This window comes from Tenebrio molitor, chromosome 8 (assembly GCF_963966145.1).
Source record: "Tenebrio molitor chromosome 8, icTenMoli1.1, whole genome shotgun sequence".
Taxonomy (NCBI): domain Eukaryota; kingdom Metazoa; phylum Arthropoda; class Insecta; order Coleoptera; family Tenebrionidae; genus Tenebrio; species Tenebrio molitor.
In genome coordinates this window covers 7,964,834-7,984,125 of record NC_091053.1, presented here as the reverse complement: position 1 = coordinate 7,984,125, position 19,292 = coordinate 7,964,834, and the positions used below count along the sequence as shown (strand labels likewise).

At 35.3% G+C, this 19,292-nt stretch overlaps 2 protein-coding genes and 1 long non-coding RNA gene across 4 annotated transcripts in view; 1 reads left to right on the top strand and 2 right to left on the bottom strand.

The window, feature by feature from the left end:
• The window catches only part of LOC138137432 (uncharacterized), a 36,525-nt gene that overhangs the window by 15,903 nt on the left and 1,330 nt on the right, over positions 1–19,292 (bottom strand). For both annotated transcript variants that reach the window (XM_069056811.1, XM_069056812.1), the window contains exons 2-4: positions 18,946–19,283; positions 18,689–18,896; positions 18,326–18,639 (exon numbers count right to left, since the gene is read on the bottom strand). In XM_069056811.1, coding sequence (XP_068912912.1) covers positions 18,326–18,639; positions 18,689–18,896; positions 18,946–19,243 — 820 coding nt within the window. In that variant the 5' untranslated portion in view covers positions 19,244–19,283. The remainder of the gene's footprint in view (positions 1–18,325; positions 18,640–18,688; positions 18,897–18,945; positions 19,284–19,292) is intronic.
• LOC138136975 (uncharacterized) lies at positions 2,203–3,582 on the top strand. The gene is made up of 2 exons (XM_069056282.1): positions 2,203–2,913; positions 2,965–3,582. The coding sequence occupies exons 1-2, from the start codon at positions 2,503–2,505 to the stop codon at positions 3,580–3,582; spliced, it is 1,029 nt and encodes a 342-aa protein (XP_068912383.1). The 5' UTR covers positions 2,203–2,502.
• Positions 5,599–7,169, bottom strand: LOC138137230 (uncharacterized). Its single transcript, XR_011161636.1, has 3 exons — positions 6,430–7,169; positions 6,117–6,381; positions 5,599–5,710 (listed from the first exon to the last, which is right to left on the bottom strand). It is a non-coding gene; the product is annotated as an uncharacterized lncRNA (long non-coding RNA).

The following is a 19,292-nucleotide window of genomic DNA, read 5'->3' as shown; positions in this document are numbered from 1 at the left end:
GAAAAATAAAGAAAACGGATAATACTTGTTTACGAAGTTTTTTGTTCAAATAATTTTTTAGTATACTGTGCTGGTAGTAGGTGTCTACCTGCTTGACGACGAGTCCGGTAGACACATGTTTATGGTCTAGTCCGTTTTACTTTCCACCGCGGCCGGTAGCAAATGTCAAATAATTTGTCAGATTTACACATGTTTATGGTCTAGTCCGTTTTACTTTCTACGGCGGCCGGTAGCAAATGTCAAATAATTTGTCAGATTTATTGGATTTTATTTATTTAAAAATTAAATGTACAATTACTTATGTCATTGAAATGGTTTTCTAAAGGCAAGCATTACCCTTTGTCAATCCAAACAACTGTGTTTCGTATTCTCCAATTGTAGAACAACTTGTATGTGAAATATCTTCCCGATGATTTTTGGAGCAATAAGTTTGATCGCGCACTATCTACCTTCTCCAAAAGGTGGTCTGGGAAGAAAACTTGACTTCTGCTTCGGTTCGGTTGTGAGAATTTATTTTGTTAAAGGAAGTTAGCTCAAATGAAAGAAATCACATGAAAAACTTTGACAGACTGAATTTTGATGAATCGTTTGTTATCATAGTAACAAGGCATAGCAATCTTTTTCAAAGCCAAATTTTTTTATTTAAATTTCTTTTCTTTTAAATAATTGTCTCAGTATACTAAAAAATCTTGTACGTCACACGACCGGTAGACGCATTATGGCCTCGCTAGTTTACAAGTCTCGCCCTATCGGGCTCGACCTGTAATTCACTAGCTCGTCCATAAAAACGTTACTACCGGTCTTGTAACGTAAATAGCTATTCTGTCACTTCTGCTTTTAAACTAATTGGTTTCACTTTTTTAGATATTCCACTTGGATTTTTGACAAAAGAATTGTAAAATAAAAGTACTGAGTAACGTCAATAATATGAAGATTAGCAGAATAAAGAAAAAAATCAAATATATTCCAAGTAGAAAGTTAAGTGTTTTGATGCAAGGGTAATAGTGATTAAAAAAAACAGGAATAGGAATGTAATTAAAAACTGAAGAAAAAACTTTAACAAGTTGATGAATAGTATAAATATATAAGTACTATAAAACAAGCATAAAGAATAAAGGAGACGGTGAATAAACAGAAAGACTACAAGGATAAGAATCATTAAAAATACCTAACTAGAAATTTTCCTTAGAGAAACGCTATAAGACTAGAGTGGTATCGAAAATATAATAGGCAATATTAGAAGGAATTATAATTGTAAGAAAGAAACATTGGAAAACAGAAATGAAGAAAGAAAGAAAAGTAGAGCATGTTGATGAAGAAATTTAAATAATGCTGATTAAAAGTAATAGCGCAGTAATAGACGACATTATGGTAGAAAGAGATTAAGTACATATATACAAAGTGAAAATGAAAACATGTTATGAAGGTAAGGACGCATCGCAAAATCAAAGAAGTTTTAAAATGTGCTGAAAAAACAAAATAAATAAATAATTTCGGGAAAACCAACTTCCCAAATAAAAAACGAAAATTATTGAATTGTTGATTGGCAATAAATGAGAAAAATTAAAGAAAGGCGATAGATTGGAATGTACTCGAGGATGAATAATAAAAAATCTAAGGAAAGAAGCTTCATGGTTTTGTTCGAATTGGTCGAACGATATTGAAAAAGAAAAAAAAATGTAAATAGGAATAGAGGAAAACTGGTAAAACAATGAGAATTGCAGAATGAGATAACAAAAAATATAGTGCAAAATAAGCGCGAAATATTTATTTTTCTATAATTGATTCAAAAAATTGAAATTCACGCATAGTTATCTGTGCCTGAAGTGGGTCATTTTCTGACGTGTATTTTTTTTTGCATTGTTAGTAAGATCGAAACCATAGAAACCATACAAAACAGTGTGTGAAATGCAATTTCACGCATACGACTATTTCTGTTTTTCATTTCACGCACTGTTTTTTATTAGTTACCTAGCAACATGGTCACTGCATTGAAACTTCAGAGTTCCTTCAAAAATTTGAATTTTTAATTTCAATTTTTTGAATCAATTATAGAAAAAATATTGTTTATATTTCGTGCGCGAAGATGTTTTTGTGCATTCAAAGGCTTATACTGCCTCGACCTTCGTCTCGGCGTAAAAGACCTTTTCATGCACAAAAAACACTCTCTTCGCGCACTTAATATAAAAATAACTATTGTGCAACGAGATAGGAAAAGTGACTTTTTTCCGTACGAGATGCGGGATTTTTAATCGAGACGTAGTCGAGATTAAAAACGCGTCGAGTACGGAAAGAAACACTTTTCCTTCGTGTTGCACACATAACTTTTTCTAATGAGGTAGAGAAAACCCTTACCTCTTGAGGATTTATTGAAAATTTTGGATACAAAATTCGAAAAATCGAGTAGCTCATTTTGGTCGTTATGGAATCAATGTAAACACAAATTTTCACATTAGAAAAATTTGCGAGTTCGTTTAGTTGTGAGTGTATTTGCGATTAAAAATGTTCGAAGATGCTGAATTTGTTAGCTCGGACGTAAAAGAATCAGCAGCATTAGCAGTCAATGAGTTATTACCCGTGAAATCGCGGAAAAAATATGATAAAGCTTACCAACAATTTGAGGATTGGTGCCGTGAAAAGCGAGTGCGTGATATTACTGAAGAAGTTCTACTGGCCTATTTTGAGCAAAAATCAAGAAAACTCAAAGGCTCGACATTATGGAGCCTTTTCTCGATGCTGAGGTCTACAGTCCAATTAAAGAAAAATATAGAAATCAAGAAATATGCAAGCCTGATAACGTTCATCAAAAGAAAATCAACCGGTCAGGTTTCGAAAAAATCCAACATTTTTACCAAGCAGGAGATAGAAAAGGTCCTAAGGGAAGCGGATAATGGCACTTATTTAATGATGAAGGTAAAGGTGACTTTTATGTAATTCAAAAAATAACTGTTTTACTCTTTAAAGGTGATGTTGATAATCGGGATCAGTGGGGCATGCCGTCGCGAAGAATTGACTTTTCTTGACGTGAAGAACATTACAGACAAGGGGTCTTATATCATTATCCAGATTCCAGACACTAAAACAAACGTCAGGCGAGAATTTACAATATCACCAGGCAATTTTGAAGGTTTGGATTTATTAGAAATATGCAGGACATACTTTTCTCTCCGACCATCACCGATTGAAATTACTCGATTTTTTCTTGGTTTTCGGAACGGAAAATGCACAAGGCAGGCAGTAGGAATAAATACCATAGGTGGAGTGCCTAAAAAAATAGCAGATTTTTTGAATTTACCGAATTCTTCGAATTATACTGGACACTGCTTCAGAAGGACATCTGCAGGAGCTGACATCACAGTTCTCAAAAGACACGGTGGTTGGCGATCAAATACTGTTGCCGAGAGATATATAGAGGATTCTGTACAAAACAAGTTGGAAGTATCTTCAAAAATATTAGGAAAAGAACAGATCATCAATATAACCCAATCCGATAATGTGGCCCCAAAATGTTTGTTAAAAGAATGCAATAATGTTGTAATAAATAATATAATTGCTGGTTTTCATTTGTTTTACTTTTCCTAACTAGGTAGGAAAAGTACTACTTTTCCTAACCGAAATGAATGTGGAAATGTAACAGTTTTCGATACCGAATTAGAAAAAATAAACAGGATAATACACGAGGTAAAAAAATCTAGCGCGCTGTTTTACATATTCAAAAATATTTGGTATTGAAAAATTTACAAAACAATCGCTACAAAAAAGAAACTTATAAAATGTTTTGGTTTTAACCCACAGATTCTGTTTTGTTTTTTCATTTTTACTTCCGTCTTTTGCTGTGGAACGACTGACACAAAAATAGTGAAGACCTACTTTGTTGTACAACTTTAGGAATTTATAAAGACGCAAATGTTTAATTTTTTTCTGTAAATCTAATAGTAGAAAATATCAAACTTATTGTAATAATCTTAGCATAACGGATTGCGGATCACGGATTAGCTGTTCAAAACTTACAGTGATTTGTATTTTTACATTCACAATAGACTCTTCAACTTTGACCCGGAAATTGAAATGAACACCCGATACATTCGAAGGAAACGGTTTTGTGGAAATGTTGAGTATGCAACCAACAAAACTGAATCCCGGTAACGATGATAATTATTGTTTATGAACATGACAGTAATCTGTGAAAAAAAACTCTGACTTTGTTATCATTTTGCTTAGTACGATTGGCCGTACCTACGATTACAGTGCACTCAGGGTGGTAGACGTAAGTGGATATTAATGGTTAATGAATATTAAATATTTATTGTCTTTTCATACAGTATATCTACAGGGTATTTTACGAGTGATAGTGAGCCCGACAGAATTAAAAATGCAACCCACAATACATTTAAAACACAAAGCTGGATATGGACGCAATAAATATCCAACTTTACCTTCTCAATGTACGTACTGTAGATTGCATTTTCAATTCCATCGGGTTCATTATCACTAGTGAAATACCCTGTACGTAGAATAAATTCGACACAGAATGCCACATTTTCAGGTTATGTAAGTATTTAATATCAACCCATCAACAGGGGAAAACTCATACCGCCACACAGTGTACATCTTCCTCATTTGTAGCTTGTGCTGTGAGAGCCGGATGCGCAGTGGTCTAACAGCTCCTCCACTAATTCTGTCGCATTTCTTTGCTGCTTCCAATCTCTCAATCATCGGACCTCTTTATTCAACTTTGCGCATCACTCACAGCTCTAGCTACAATGACCAAGCTGTATCTATATGTATTCAGGAATTGGTATGGAGATACACAATTTTAATTCATTATTAAGCTCGATCGGATTAAGATCGGGATGGTAAGGAGGCAATCTCAAAACGTCGTGGCTGGCGTCATGAAATAGTTTAAATATTTTGTAGCGTGGTTTATTCATTTTAATGAGTTGATAGAGTTGCGGTTTTAAAATATCATTTTTGCTCCGTACTTACTCATTCTTGCATATCACGTTTTGTTGTCGCAGATGTAGAATATTTGTCTTGCTGTTTGTTGTGATGTGGAGCGTTCTCAATAAATTGTATAAATATCAAAATATGTCATAATTAAATAGTGTTTATCATTAAAATTCGTCATAATTCTTGAAAAAAAAATCTGTTAGGTATAATAAAAATCAAAAATTTTGCCGTTTTTAACGTAATATTAAAAGTAAAAATTTCAAGGCATTTAGGCATGTTTGTATAGTTGCAGCCAAATAAAAGCGGCCACTAAATTGAGATTTTATGTCATCTTTATAAATGTTGGTAAATCAGACTTTTAAAATGAAAGTTTCTCTGGTAACCAGATACCCATACCTGTGGCACAACATAACAGTGACGGATGATGTCAATTTGATAAATAGTTTTTTATGTTATCTCCTAGTAGATGATTTTTCAGGGGATTTAATATTTAATTCCGATTTACAATAGAAAAAATTGCTGCCCAGTTTTGTTTGGCCGCGACTGTACCTAGGACAATTTGTTCTTTAGGTCTAAAATCAATAAATTTTATCTGTTATAACAAAAATTCGTTAATGAAGTACCTAGTAAGAATAAAAAATACAGATAAAAAATTAAAAAATATTTTATTGCTTATAATAATATTTTATCATAATTATTCTGCGGAGTAGGTGGACATGGTTCCTCTTCCTCTTCAAACGAAGAATCAGTACATTCATCACTACAAGCAAATACAATTATTACACAATATAAATTGAAAAACGCAGGTTGCACTCAAACGACTCAATAACAGTATCTGACATCTAACGGGTGTTTTTTTTAAATATGGCGTCGAAGTTGGCGTTGAAAAGACGATTGTGAACGCACCACGGGATTAAAACTATGGTCAGCTGTTTGAATCTAACCTCACTTTTTGCATGTTTTTAATAGGCAGTTTGAAACATCAGTCTTTTTTAAAACGAGTGGTTGATCAGCTGTTTAAATCTAACGTCACTTTTTGCGTTCTTTGTTTTTAAGACAAGTGGTTCATTCACAGTCGACCCTTCTACCCCAAATTCTTGTAAAAGTAACTACTAAAAACTTGTTCGTATGTTTCCTGAGTGGATTGTAGGGCTGCAGACCTGTACCTAGTATCGGCGAAAAATATTTGGACGTTCATTTTGCGACTTTGGCATAAACTTGATCCCTTTGGTTGCAATTTGGTGCATTCTCTGAGAGTTAAAAGTAACAATGTCGATACGGTGGTGATTGTCCGGCTCAAGGATGATGTAAAATTTATATTTCCGTAATACTTTTGATTCCCACGAACCACACGCACGCGGAGCTTCGATATGTTAGCTATTCGCAACTGCTGCGTTTTAGACCAACTTTTTAGCAGCGTGGCTATCTTATCTAAAAATAAAACAACAGTTTTTTTACAACTTAGGTGGATCAACGTACCTTTTTCCATGGCTATATGGCAATCAACGATAACCTAGAGAAAAAGATAAGCAATAACCGACATGAGAAAGCAGCATGGTGGGAATTGGTGGGTGGTGGCAGATGCGCGGATGATTTTGCGCACTCACGAGCGTTGACTAGTGTCCGCATGCTTTGCTGAACTTGATTGAAGTATTACAGAAAACTGTAAAGATAAAGCACCAGGACAGAGCCACAGACGACAGAGCATTCCCTATTCCGTCAATGCTTTAGATGCGGTATCAGTCAGCCATTCTCTAGTACATACCACTTTATGACTCTTTTCACACTATGCGCCAGAGTTAGTTACACCGTTGGCCCTCTGTTGAGATCTTTCCAGTGGCGCGTCAACAGGGGGTAATTGGGGAATTTGGTCATTTCAGCCATTTTAGTTTCGGCTTTACGTGTGAGTGGTTCCGGCGTGAATTTTCTCCGTCTTTGGATGTTGTTTTATTGTCTTTGTTGTTATTATTTGTTTGTTATTGTTGAACTTTTTGTAATGCGGCAGGATTGCAAAGTGAGTGAAAACGTCACTGGAAAGGTACATGTTGCGCTCTGCATTTAGTACCACTTTATTGCAGTGCGCATTTACGCGGCATTTCCGCTTTTTTCAAATAGTGCTCCCTCCTTGAACACCAGCGGATTAAAACTCGCACAGCAAAAGCATCTAAGCTCAACGCTTTATCAACACTTTACCGATTAGTGAATGAATTCCGTTGTTTATAAAAAAGTTAACGATACTATTAATATTGCCCTAGTGATTGAGAAATTTCCGATAATTTTGTGTGGCTAATCACGAGTGTCTGCTGTTGTCGAAACACACACCAGTGGGTCACTAACAAAATTATCTGGAATTTCACAAACACGAGGGCAATTCGATATAAGTATTCACCGAATGATCGCTGCAACTTAAATTCAGGCTAAATTAAAATTATAATCAACAAGATATCAATTCATATTTAATTATAATGTGCTTTTTTCAAATAAATAGTATAAAATCTCTGATTTAACTGACACGTCAAAAAATTGTCAAAAAAGTTATCGATAATTTGTTGCCGTGAAAAATTATCGCGTAATTCCAATTTGAGAATGAGAGTAAGAGAGAGATGAAAGAAATTATGAGGAACCTGGGGAAAGTATGTGGGGAAGAAAAACCTGGAAGTGAATGTCGAGAAGACGAAAATGATGGTGTTCAACAAGAGAAAGAGGAAGAATGAGGAGAGCGAGTGGAAGTGGGAAGAAAGCAAGACAGAAAGAGTGAGCTACACCTTCAACGAGAGAGCCACGGATAAAGCGCAAGTGAGAGAGGTAGTGAGGAAGGAGAACAAGGTAGTTGGATGCGTTTGGGAATAGGAGAGAGAAAGTGGGGAGGTGAGTTCGGGAGGAGAATCATGATGTTCTAGAGCATGGTAGAGAGCGTGCTGATGTACGGAGCAGACATCTGGGGATGGAAGGAACAGGAGGAGGTGTACAGAGTGCAAGAGAAATATTTGAGATGGCTGCTAGGAGTGGACAGAGAAACACCAAGGTACATAGTGAGGGAAAAGTGCAAGAGGAGCAAGCTGAGAGTGAAAGCGGGAAAGAGAGCGGCAAAATTCGAGGACAGAATGGGTGGAAGGGAAGAGTGCAGGATACTGACTGAGCGCTATAGAGAAAAGAAAAAGAACGCGGATGAGAAGGAAAGAGAGAAGTATTGCAGGAGGAACGGGTATGCCAGTGAGGAAGTGGATGTGTGCGGAGCTAAGCCAGAGGGGCAGAGAGACGGACAAGCAAGAGAAAAGGGAGAGATGCATGGCAGAGGATGTTCCGGTATACCCAAGGAGTATAGAATAATAGGGAGGGGACATACGGCCGGCCGAGTGAAGCCGCCTTAATGCGCATGACTGCTATTAGTACGCCCCAAGAAAGTAAATCAAATCACTTGCATTGTGATATTTAGTGTTGTTTTCTAGTTTCTCATACTCTGAATACATTTGTGATGCAAATAAAATATATAGTGTTTTATTTTCCTGCAGTTTTATTGTTAATTCCTAACATCTCAAGTAGTGTTAACTGGGGCGTACCTCACGGGTTGCATAAAATTGCACCCGTTTCCTTGTCCCTCACCGCTTCAATTTACCGCGCCCATAAGCTTGCGTATGTCCCCTCCCTATACTTCTATACTCCTTGGATATACCTGGGGAGAGCGAGCGCGAAAGAAAGGAAAATTATGGCGACGGACGAGGCGAATTGTCTCCTAGAACGGCACAGGTAGTTTTTCCAAGAGGTGAGTTGTCTCCCAACAAGAGGCAAATTGTCTCCCACCCTATGCGGTGATAATCTTGGTATTTCTAAGTGAAGATATTAAGTGTTTATTCCAAATTTAATGCAAGTTTCTTTGTTTCGCTAACAAATACTTTTATATTTATAGATATCCTCATTAATTTTCAAAAAGACACTTTCGAGTATATCAAACAAAAATTAATAAACATAAAAATAGTAGTGGAAGTTATACTTTCTTTGATTTTGTGAAAAAGATTTCCTATTAGGTATTTCCGTTATAATAAACAAATAATAGTAGTTTTCCGACGACCACTATGAAAAATGCGTAAATTCGCACAAATAACTATTATTGAAAGTTGGCTATTGCATGCAAATAGCGAACCCGTGTGCAATGAAACTGGTTAGCCAATCAGATACCTTCTAGCCTGTGCGCAATGAAATCATTGCACACAGTTGTAGTAACCATGGCCACCAATGTATGTTTTGTCCGCAGCTCTGTCGAATAATATTTGAAGTTTGAAGGAATACCGCATATTAGCGTTTTTTTTTTTTGTGGTCGTCGCAAAAATATCGTGTATACCACGTGTTGAAAATTCGATTTCACACTCGTTTGCTTAAGCCACGCGCCTACGGCTTGTGACTCAATTCTGCAAACTCGTGTGAAATCTTTCATTTTCAACTCTTGATATACAATATACTATTATTTGACGAGTTTGTGTGTAAATTGGGCCTTTTTTGGCACGTGTGGGCCATTTTAAAACGCTCGTTACACACAAACGAGTTGAATACAACGTTTTTTGGTGCGACGAGCCCCTTAAAAGCTCCAAATCGTTTAAAATCTTTAAAATTAGCTTGACGTTTCGTTTTGACAAGTTGTGACATTTATCAAAATCCGTTCACATAGGAGAAAATTCTCAAATTCTGACAGTGTCGAACCAAAAATATTATTTATAAATATTAGGAGTACATTTTTATATGTATATTTGTATTCTTGAAGTTGTATTTTTTTATTATAATTATAACTTTAAATTATACAGCGTGTTTTCTAGAATTTTTATTTGTTTGTTCCTTCTTAAAAATTATCTACCAGCTATTTTAATGCATCCAACTGCAATTAGTGTAGTCGTAATCCTAATGCCTTAACCTGAACCACGGGAGACAACTCGCCTCTAACCCTTTTGCAAGATTTAGGAAAAAAGGATTAACGAGAGACAACTCGCATATGCCCGATGGCGAGATTCAGATGCGGAAACGAGGAGAGAGAACAGTATTGGACGGAAGGAGAGGAGAGAAGGTGCAGGATGTGCCGCGAGGAGAGTGAGACGATCGAGCACATGTGGAGCGGATGCGACGAAATGAGAGAGAGGGAGGGAGAGAAGAGGCGAAACATACTGAGCGAAGACGGAAGGGAGACAGGATGGATGAAAGGGGTGTGGAAGAGGAGAGAAAGGATAGAGAAAGAGAGGGGTGGGAATAGGAATTGAAAATGTTAAGTTTGAAATTGTCATGTTTGTTCAGTTATGTTTATGTAAATATTGTTAAAATTGTAAGGAATCTGAAAGCCCGTAGGGCAAAAATAAAGCATTACTACTACTCAGTAACAATCCATTTTAATTGTGATTCCGAAAACTGTAGAAGAAACTTGGAATGTGGGGTGCGTTCAGCCCTGATTTCTGAGAAATCCAGAGAACGCTAGGACTAGGAGTCACTAGTTTCCTCAGCTACATTGAAGATTGTGTCGAAAACAAGATTAGATTTACAAGAAAAATTCGTCATGGCGTCACAACTAAAGAATTTTTGAAACCGACAACCTCGATGTGGAATCAAGAAGAAGAAGGAAAATGCGGGGTATGAAAATTTTGACAATGCCAATGTCGCGGCAAGTTTGCTAATGCTATTTCATTGCAGCGGGAAGGAAAGCCGACCACAAGAGCTTTATGAGTTTCCAGAAAGTGCCTCCACATCTTGTCTTCAACTTTTGTCTACATAAAAATTATTATAATAATAATCGATTAATTTTGAATAAATTTTACTTACCGTTCTAGAACACCAAAAATTACTTACCGTCCAGTTTATTGTTAGCAACGAGTAAACAGAGCTTACCGTTTTGGAAACAAATGTGGTAAACAAGCAAATAGAGTACAATTGCGCAAAAATGAAAAAATAAGAAAAGAAAAGGGCTCGTGCCGGATTCGAACCGACGTCCTCCGATGCCCATTGATTGTCAAGTTCGGCGCTCTAATCATCTGAGCTAACGAGCCATCTTTGATAAAAAAACGCTATCAAAGTCAAATTTCACATTTATTTTATACTATAAAAAATGATTTGGCCATTTCGTACACTTCTGTTCACGGAAAAAGCATACAAGTCTTGAGAGAGATTTTTGCAATTTTTTGGCTGTGTAAATTTACTTGATATTTGTTTCCATGTTTACCCATATTAAGTTATCAGGTAAGAATTTACAAACGAATTTTGATTATACCAGACTTAAAAGAACCCTCCATAAACCTTGAAAATAAAGAAAAATACTTAATTGAAGGGGCATTAACTACACTTTTACTTCGACTGAAATCGAATTATTTCAATTACACTAGTCTACAAATTTTGACTTTAAAAAAGTATTCTTCGCGTAAAGTACTTTTTTTTTATAAATCTTCATATGCTGAATATAAAATTTATAATATATACTTAAAATTAGTTTCCGTTTTCTAGAAAAAAAAATTAGAAGATTTTTGCAAAAATTAGCAGAAATCATACTGTTCTTCTATACATTATTCTGTATTTATTGTATTCTGCTTCTGTAACATCTGGACAAACAGTCCAGCAATAATACTCGTCTACAGTGGAAAAATATTCGGAATAATTTTAACTAATTTTTGCTTGTCTACCCAAGCTGAATATGAGTTGATAAGTAAGAGTCATTAATTAGTTTAAGTTTTCACGATACCTGATATCTTCCAAATTTAACGATCCTAACCTCCTTGAACTTGATAATATTAATATTTACTTAGTTATTTGACATCAAATGTCGAAAATATTGTGTTTTAGTGCTCTGTTCTGTATTACTAAATGATAAGAGTGTTAAAAGAGACATTTTCCTATAAAATATACTTTTTTTTTTACTTTTATCACTTAGTAATACAGAACAGAGCATTAAAACACAATATTTTCAAAATTTGATGCCAACTAACTAATAAATATCAGTATTATCAAGCCCAAGGAAGTTAGGATCGTTAAATTTGGAAGATATCATTGATATCAGGTATCGTGAAAACTTAAACTAATAAATGACTTTTACTTATCAACTCGTACCATGGGCCAAAAACTCTGGAAATGTGTTAGGTTCCCTAATAAATTCGTTAAAGTGATCAAGTAAGCATTTATGAATACAAGTAAATTTTTTTAACCAAAATTTATGAATTTGGTCACCTCCAGGAGATTTCCAGTTATGTGAACTATTAATATTTTTAACTAAAATTTCAAGGCTAATTTGAATATGATGTGGATTATTACTATCTGGTATCTCATTTTCTAAATTAGGAATCCATTCTGCCTGATTATTAAATTGAACTTCATTTGACCATATGTTTGACCAGAATTCTTTAATTTCATTTATATTTGGTATACCATTATTATTTTGAGTTTTATTATCTGATAAGTTTTTGTAAAACAACTTCTCATTATTTCTAAATAGTTTGTATTCAAATTTCCGTTGTTTATTATTTTTATATCTTTTAAATCGTTTAGAATAAATATTCAATTTTTGTAATAAAATGTCTTTGATTTCTATAAATGTTTTATTATATTCGTTATATTTTAAACAATGTATTCTGTTTTTATTTAAAATCGATTGAATACAGTTATTTAGATGATTAGAATTTATACCCTTTAAATATTGAGTTATTTTACCTAAATCTCGTCTGATATTGTTAATGCGTTTATTTAGTCTTCGTTCCCATTTTGGTAAATCTAAATGTTTTACAGTCTAGGACTGGTTTACAAATCTATGAGGGGCATGATGACCAACTCAATAGACCGGGACCAATGACTTAACGTGACTTCCGAATCACGAGACAGAATATAGCCTTTTTTTTAATTTCGCCCTGTGGTCGGAATCGAACCCACGACCCTCGCGTCCCTGAGCCGAAACGGACTCCCTTAGGCTATATTCTGCCTAATTATTTTTATTATTATTATTAACGGTAATACAATATAAACAGAGATATATTCGTACATCATTACCTTGAAATGTTACCGTAGTGGATTTAAAATAATTTTTTCGAATTCCAAAACTTCTAAATTCTATATTATGCAAGATTAGATATTGGTAGTGATTGATCTTGTACTTTGTGATAATATGTACGATGAGAGGTAGCTGCCACAGCAATTTCATACATATATTTCAAAATAATTGACCTGTTAAGTGCCACTTTCAAAGACCGCCGAATCAGCAAATAAGTCCAATAGAATTTTTTTAACATTTTTCTGACGTTTACGGTAATCTCTTCTACACCGTAGTGCACCGTTAGTACGCCATTTTTTGGGACACCTGTATATTTCAATATACAATTTGTTAATTTACGAGTGATTTTAATTTCAGACCAAACATCAAACAATTAGAAAACCTGAATTGAGTAAACAGATCATAATTCTTTTGAAATCAAACACAAATAATTAAATTAAAAGAGATAGAAACGAACAGTACCTGTCAAGAAAACATAAATTTAACTGGTAGTAGCAAATAAGTATATTGATATCGGTAACAGAAGATTAGTTAAAACTGCTGATCCAATTGATGTTGTCAACAAAGGACAGTTGAATCATTTTTTTAATAATAACTGTTACACAACTTTACAATTCTTTGGAAAACTTGATATGCTTGCTAATTTAACTCTGATTGTTGATATGGAAGTTTTGACATTTTATTCTGATGTTAAAAATTCAGATGATTTACAAATTACAAAAAATGAATGGTTCCAAAAAAAATTTAGAGATTGTACGAAACCTTTTGTACTATTGATTCGGGAGAGTCTATATTTAAAAATTACGTGGATGAAATATAAAAAAATAATTTTATGGGTAATGAATGAGTAATGTAATGAGCTAATGACAGTTCAAAACCATATCAAAAAGGTGATTGTTGTTTTCCGACGACCACTATGCAATATGGCACATTTCACACAGTTTTCCCTTAGTGAAAATTTAAAATTGGAAACTATTTCAACACGAAGACGAACGAACGGCCTAGCCGTGTGAAATGAAAATTTTGAGAAATCTGATTGGCCGACAGCTGTGTGTTTTTATTTTGCACACAGGCCGATGATTAAGGATGTCTACCTTTCCGCGCGACGGCATAATTATTTTGTCCGCAGCTAGAGTGCTCTGCCGAATGATATTTGAAGTTTTAACTTGACGTTTGCTCTAGTGAACTCAGAAATTTTACCTATGTAGCCAGAAACTTTGAATCAGGAGCAATTATGTAGAAATCATACACTTTTCGCCCGGACTCTGGTCGGATTAGATCTACATTGAGTTTGCCGCGATCTGCATCAATTTTTGAGCCATCCATCGCTCGCCGTGCATTTCGTTTTTTAACAGTACACACTACTCCAGATGTTCGCTAAATATGTACAACAAACGTTATCAAAACGTAAATATCGAACGATTACAACTTACAACTCTGTTTACCTATTAACACTGAAGGGCAATCTTGCGCTATTTTTGATATTTGTTTGACATCTGATCTGACATCCAAGGACACGCCCACAAGTCCCACAACGGGCGGCTCGTCTTTAACCACAGTCGAATTGGTTAAGTACTGGATAATAATTTCGTTATTTCGCTTTTTTAGAAGAGCTTTATCTTAATGGGGATAGGACAATTTGTTTATTAAATATTTCGTGCAATTGATAGTTGTAATTAATAAATAAATCGTGACAAATACTTCAAATGATCTTACATTTGACCCGGTCGAGCCGCCTGTGGACACTTCTACTCCTAGGACTTGAAGTACTTCTACTCCGCTCAGAAAAAATGACAGTTTAACCGTCTCAATGGAGATACACAAAGGCGCGATTTTCTACCGATTGAAGGTAAACAATTATTGAGAGCTAATAATGGATATCAAGGCTTTTTATCTTTAGGCAAAATTTCTGAGTTCCCTAGAGGAAGAATTATAAATTATTGTTGTAGGTTAGGTGTACAAATAGTGGTGTGACAGGGCTTGTCGATGCGATGAATTCGCCAATTTGACAATGGGAGAGGTCGAAGATTTGAGTTCTGCTATCGTAGTAAAAGTTCAGGATACTAATAATTACAAATCGCGATCATTCACCATTTTCAGAAAATTTTACCTGGAAATTTGCTGAAAATACATCGGATTATTTAGATAGTGTTGTAGACTTTACTAATATTATGAATACTTCAAGTACCAATAATATATTACATGTTTTAAGTTCAATGGACAACATTTATTTTTTTAACCGCCCGATTTTTTTGTTTCAATAAAAAATATATAAAAAAATACGAAGCACGTATTCTTTATTTCATTTTTCATTTTTTTGTATTACTTTTTTATTTAAATTTTATATAATTAATTTGAAAAAAAATAACTGTATTGCCTTGGCGAAACCTGGCCAGTATAGCAATAAAAAAAACCCAAGGAAATGTCAAAAAATATCAAATGTCAAATATAGCTTAGCCAAGCCTATCATTCGTATTTTTCAAATAACTCGAAAATTAATGCATAATGACGTATTTGTACATGCTCGCAGCTGACGTAATAGAAGAAAATTAAAAAAAACTCAATAACGTTCAAACTTAAAATTTTAATGAATAACGGTCGAATTTCGACCGCTGGGCGACCTCTAGTTAATCGTTATATCGCGCGATCAACAATTATAATGGGTGTTCGTTTAATATTCTGGTAGCATCACCTATGGAAATCTTTTATTTTGAAAAACGGATGCCGCAGCGTTAAAATATGACATAACCTCATTATAAAATTATGATAAAAAAGTAACACAATTACAATTCACGCACAAATTAATCAATTAATTAAATGAGATGCTGGAAATGTCTACCTTCTTCTTTTCGTAACAATTTGTGGCACGTTCATACTTTCCTACACAAGGTTCACTCTGTTGCGATGCTATAACTGACGTATTGTAGTGTGGGGAGCATTTTGCATTATTTCTCTTGCAGTTTTAATAACTGCAGCAGTGGGTTTTAGCGGCCGACCCCTGTGGTTTTTCTTCGGTAAACGCCTCCAGTTTCACGAAACAACTTTACACACCGGCTCAGGTTGTCTTTGAAGGTTTTCCGGTCAAAAATAACTTTCGGAAATTCGGCGATAAACTCTTCTAAGCAGTTTTGTACGGAATAGATACATGAACCATTCACTTTAAAACCATTGCGAAAATAACTTTCAATCAAAAACCTTTTCTGTTCTAACGTGAACACCAGCATACAGTAAACGTAAACCTCTCTGAACGCAAATATCAAAATATGACAGTTCTACTCTAATTTTACTAATCGGAAGTTCAAACGACGACATGCCTTAACAAAAACAAAATATTTCCATAGATAATGCTACCAGAATATTAAATGAACACCCGATACTTAGATAAGGGGCGGCTGTGATTTTGACAGTGTCAGATTTTTTTAATTTTTGCTAATTTCAGCTAATAAATGTCAAGCAACTGTCACTATTAATCAAATTTTAACGCAAAAATGATTTTTACTTCAGAACATAGACGATTCATCATTGAATCTTACTTTCGTAATTGTGTTTTCAATAACGAATAATGGACTTACAGCCCTGTTGCTTGTTTGGCCGAGTTTCGGTAAAAATGTTCAAATTTAAATTGAAACAGGTATATGCAACCAAAAATACATGTGTAATAACCAAATTAAGTTAGCTGGAAAAAGAAATGACAATTAATAACATATGAGATTGCGCGCAGATGCCGCAAAATGGAGTGCAGTTTGAGCATAGACGATAATAGCGTTTTTTTTTACTTTTTTTTTGTATTTTGGATATGTAAGTGTTTATTTGTTATACATTGTTGTACTATAACAAATATTGTTGTAAGTATATCAGAATGAAAAACTCTATCAGAATTACTAAAAAAAAGTATGTAAGTATTTTGACAGTTTAGCCTTGAAGCACTTAGGGCTATACGTGAGTTTATTAGATCCTTTGGTAGTCTATTCGCAACCATTTAATTTGGTGTATAAATAATTAAAATCGTCTGATAAATAAGGGAGTTATAGACTCGTCTTCCTTTTTTAGGCACACCTATATATTTTCCTAATTTAATTTTCTAAAATTTACTGAAATTCTTTTTTCTCTTGATGTATGTAATTAAAAAATTCTTTTACTATTGAATATATGTAGCAAAAAAAAATCCTTCAAAAAAATATTACACCTCATACTATAGATATGGTATAATAATCGTCACTTAAAAGGTTTTTAGCCCACGAAAGAAAAAAAACCGAAAAAAGTCAATTTTCAAAATGACTATTCCTTCATTTTTTTTCCTATTTTTGGTACCAGCTCTAGTTACTATTTTGTTGGGGATGTACTTGATTGTTTATAACAATCTCAACTGAAAAATTAGTATATTTCCTCGAAAGCCACCTACATAAATTTGTGTACAAAAGGTCGATGCCTGCATTTTCATTCAAAAACGGAAAAAATCTGATTTCAGATATTAAAATGATATTATCCGAAGCAAATTTCAGATTGTATAAAATTTCAAATAAACAATTAAGGAACTGGCTGCCGCCCCCATATGCCGCCGCCCGGGAGCCCTGCTCCTCTCCACGAAACCGCCCTGATAATAACAACTTATTGCAATTTACGCGTTTGCCATCTTTACGATCATGACCAGCATTAATCTGCGAGGTTAAATTTAGTCTTTTAAATCACTTTCGGTTAATCGGAAGATATTTTTGAAATCTCACATATTTTACCAACAATAACCTACTCGTGCGTTAATGTAAACTATACGAGATTTGCGCAACAGGAAGAAAAACATAAAACTTTTTTTATTAATAAATTGGGAGTATATTGAAGAAACAATAACAGTTTTGATCGAGCATCCTGTTTAAATTTACTCAGAGCGGAATTTTTTTCTCCGACATATGTTTTATACTTGATGAACCTAAAAGACTCCTTTCCATCAAACTTTGACAGTCGTTTTCTATAAATATTATTATCAAACGTCAAATTAAAAATAAATCTCACAGCCGTACGAAGAGTGATGGCTGTCTGAGGCTGCACATGTTTTCTGAAATGTCTACGAATGTTCAAGACAATAAGTCATTTTCTACTAAAATTAAATCGATGCCATCCTAAAGAAAGCGCCTTGAATCGCTCCCAGAGTAGGTAACCTAGAGAGAAAAATGGAAACGCCAGCGCTAAAATATTTTCCACATGGTATCGTAAGGATCTGTAAATCTGTCGAGTTTTCCTCGATTGTTTACATTAAACTTTGTGGAGTTTAGGAATTACCTAGACCGTCAATGAAGAGATCAAAAGAGTCTCAAAGAGACTACTTAAGTCTCAGGTTCGATTCACTTTACTCAGCAGTTGCTTAAACATAAAACATACCCATATCGTCTATGAGGGGGGCCATCCTCAACGTAATCCCCACCAGCAGCAGGCACATGAATAGCAACAAGAAGGCAGTTAGGACGATGGTCATTCGAGCCCGCTGCGACAGCTCGTCATCGTCCAAATCCTTGAGATCGTTGACCTGCACCGCCACTGCTGTCATCTTCAACTGTTTCCTTTGATGTTTCCGGCGACGACGTTTCTTCCTCTGCGCCCTCTTCACAGCTCTTATCGCCGCCATTTCCTCCGGATCTAGATTATTGTAGTCCTCGATATTGAGCGAAATGAAATCGTCATCGACGTGGATTTGGCTGCAACCACACGATCAACACACCCCACCAGACCAACCAGCAGACTCACATTTCGTTGGGGTTTCTTCGACAGTAGCAGCTCTCCGGGCAGTCCAGCATGGTGCACTGTTGGTCTTTGCAGATGTCCTTGTGCAGGAAGCCGTAGTTCTCGTTGCCGTCTTCGTCGCTAAACTGCAGCATCCTTTCGTGGGGCTTCCTCGAGTGCGAGGTCCTACCGCGTCGCGGAGACCGAGGAGACATCCGTCGGTTACGCTGCTCTGCAAACACGAGATTATCTTGTGTCTTGTGTTTTGGGTCAATTGTCACCTGATTTGTGTTTTCCCAAGCGCTTCGGTTCGCATTTCTTTGATGTTTGAGAGTGGATCGATGTAATTTCGTCTCTGTCTTTGGAAGAAACAGTCGATGTGGAAGTGCCTCGAAGTTTGTTGAAGAGACTCTTCGGACTAGAAGTGATGCTTGACGATTTACGTTTGGCGTTCTTTAGCGTTTCGACTTTGTTTTCTATTAGGGTCTTGATGACGGCCTCTAGACGGGCCGCTTCTAGACTAGCGTTTCTGGGGAGGTCGATGCACAGGTCTTCCGTGGACACAGCTTTATCCGTCATAATGGAAGGGTCACGATGAGGGCATTGTGATCTAAAATGTCTGAAAAAC

Bases quoted from the DNA above. Each gene is read 5' to 3' on its own strand.
- LOC138136975 (XM_069056282.1), top strand. From the start codon at position 2,503: ATGTTCGAAGATGCTGAATTTGTTAGCTCGGACGTAAAAGAATCAGCA. The intron at 2,914-2,964 runs GTAAAGGTGACT...TACTCTTTAAAG, and splicing joins GCACTTATTTAATGATGAAG to GTGATGTTGATAATCGGGAT.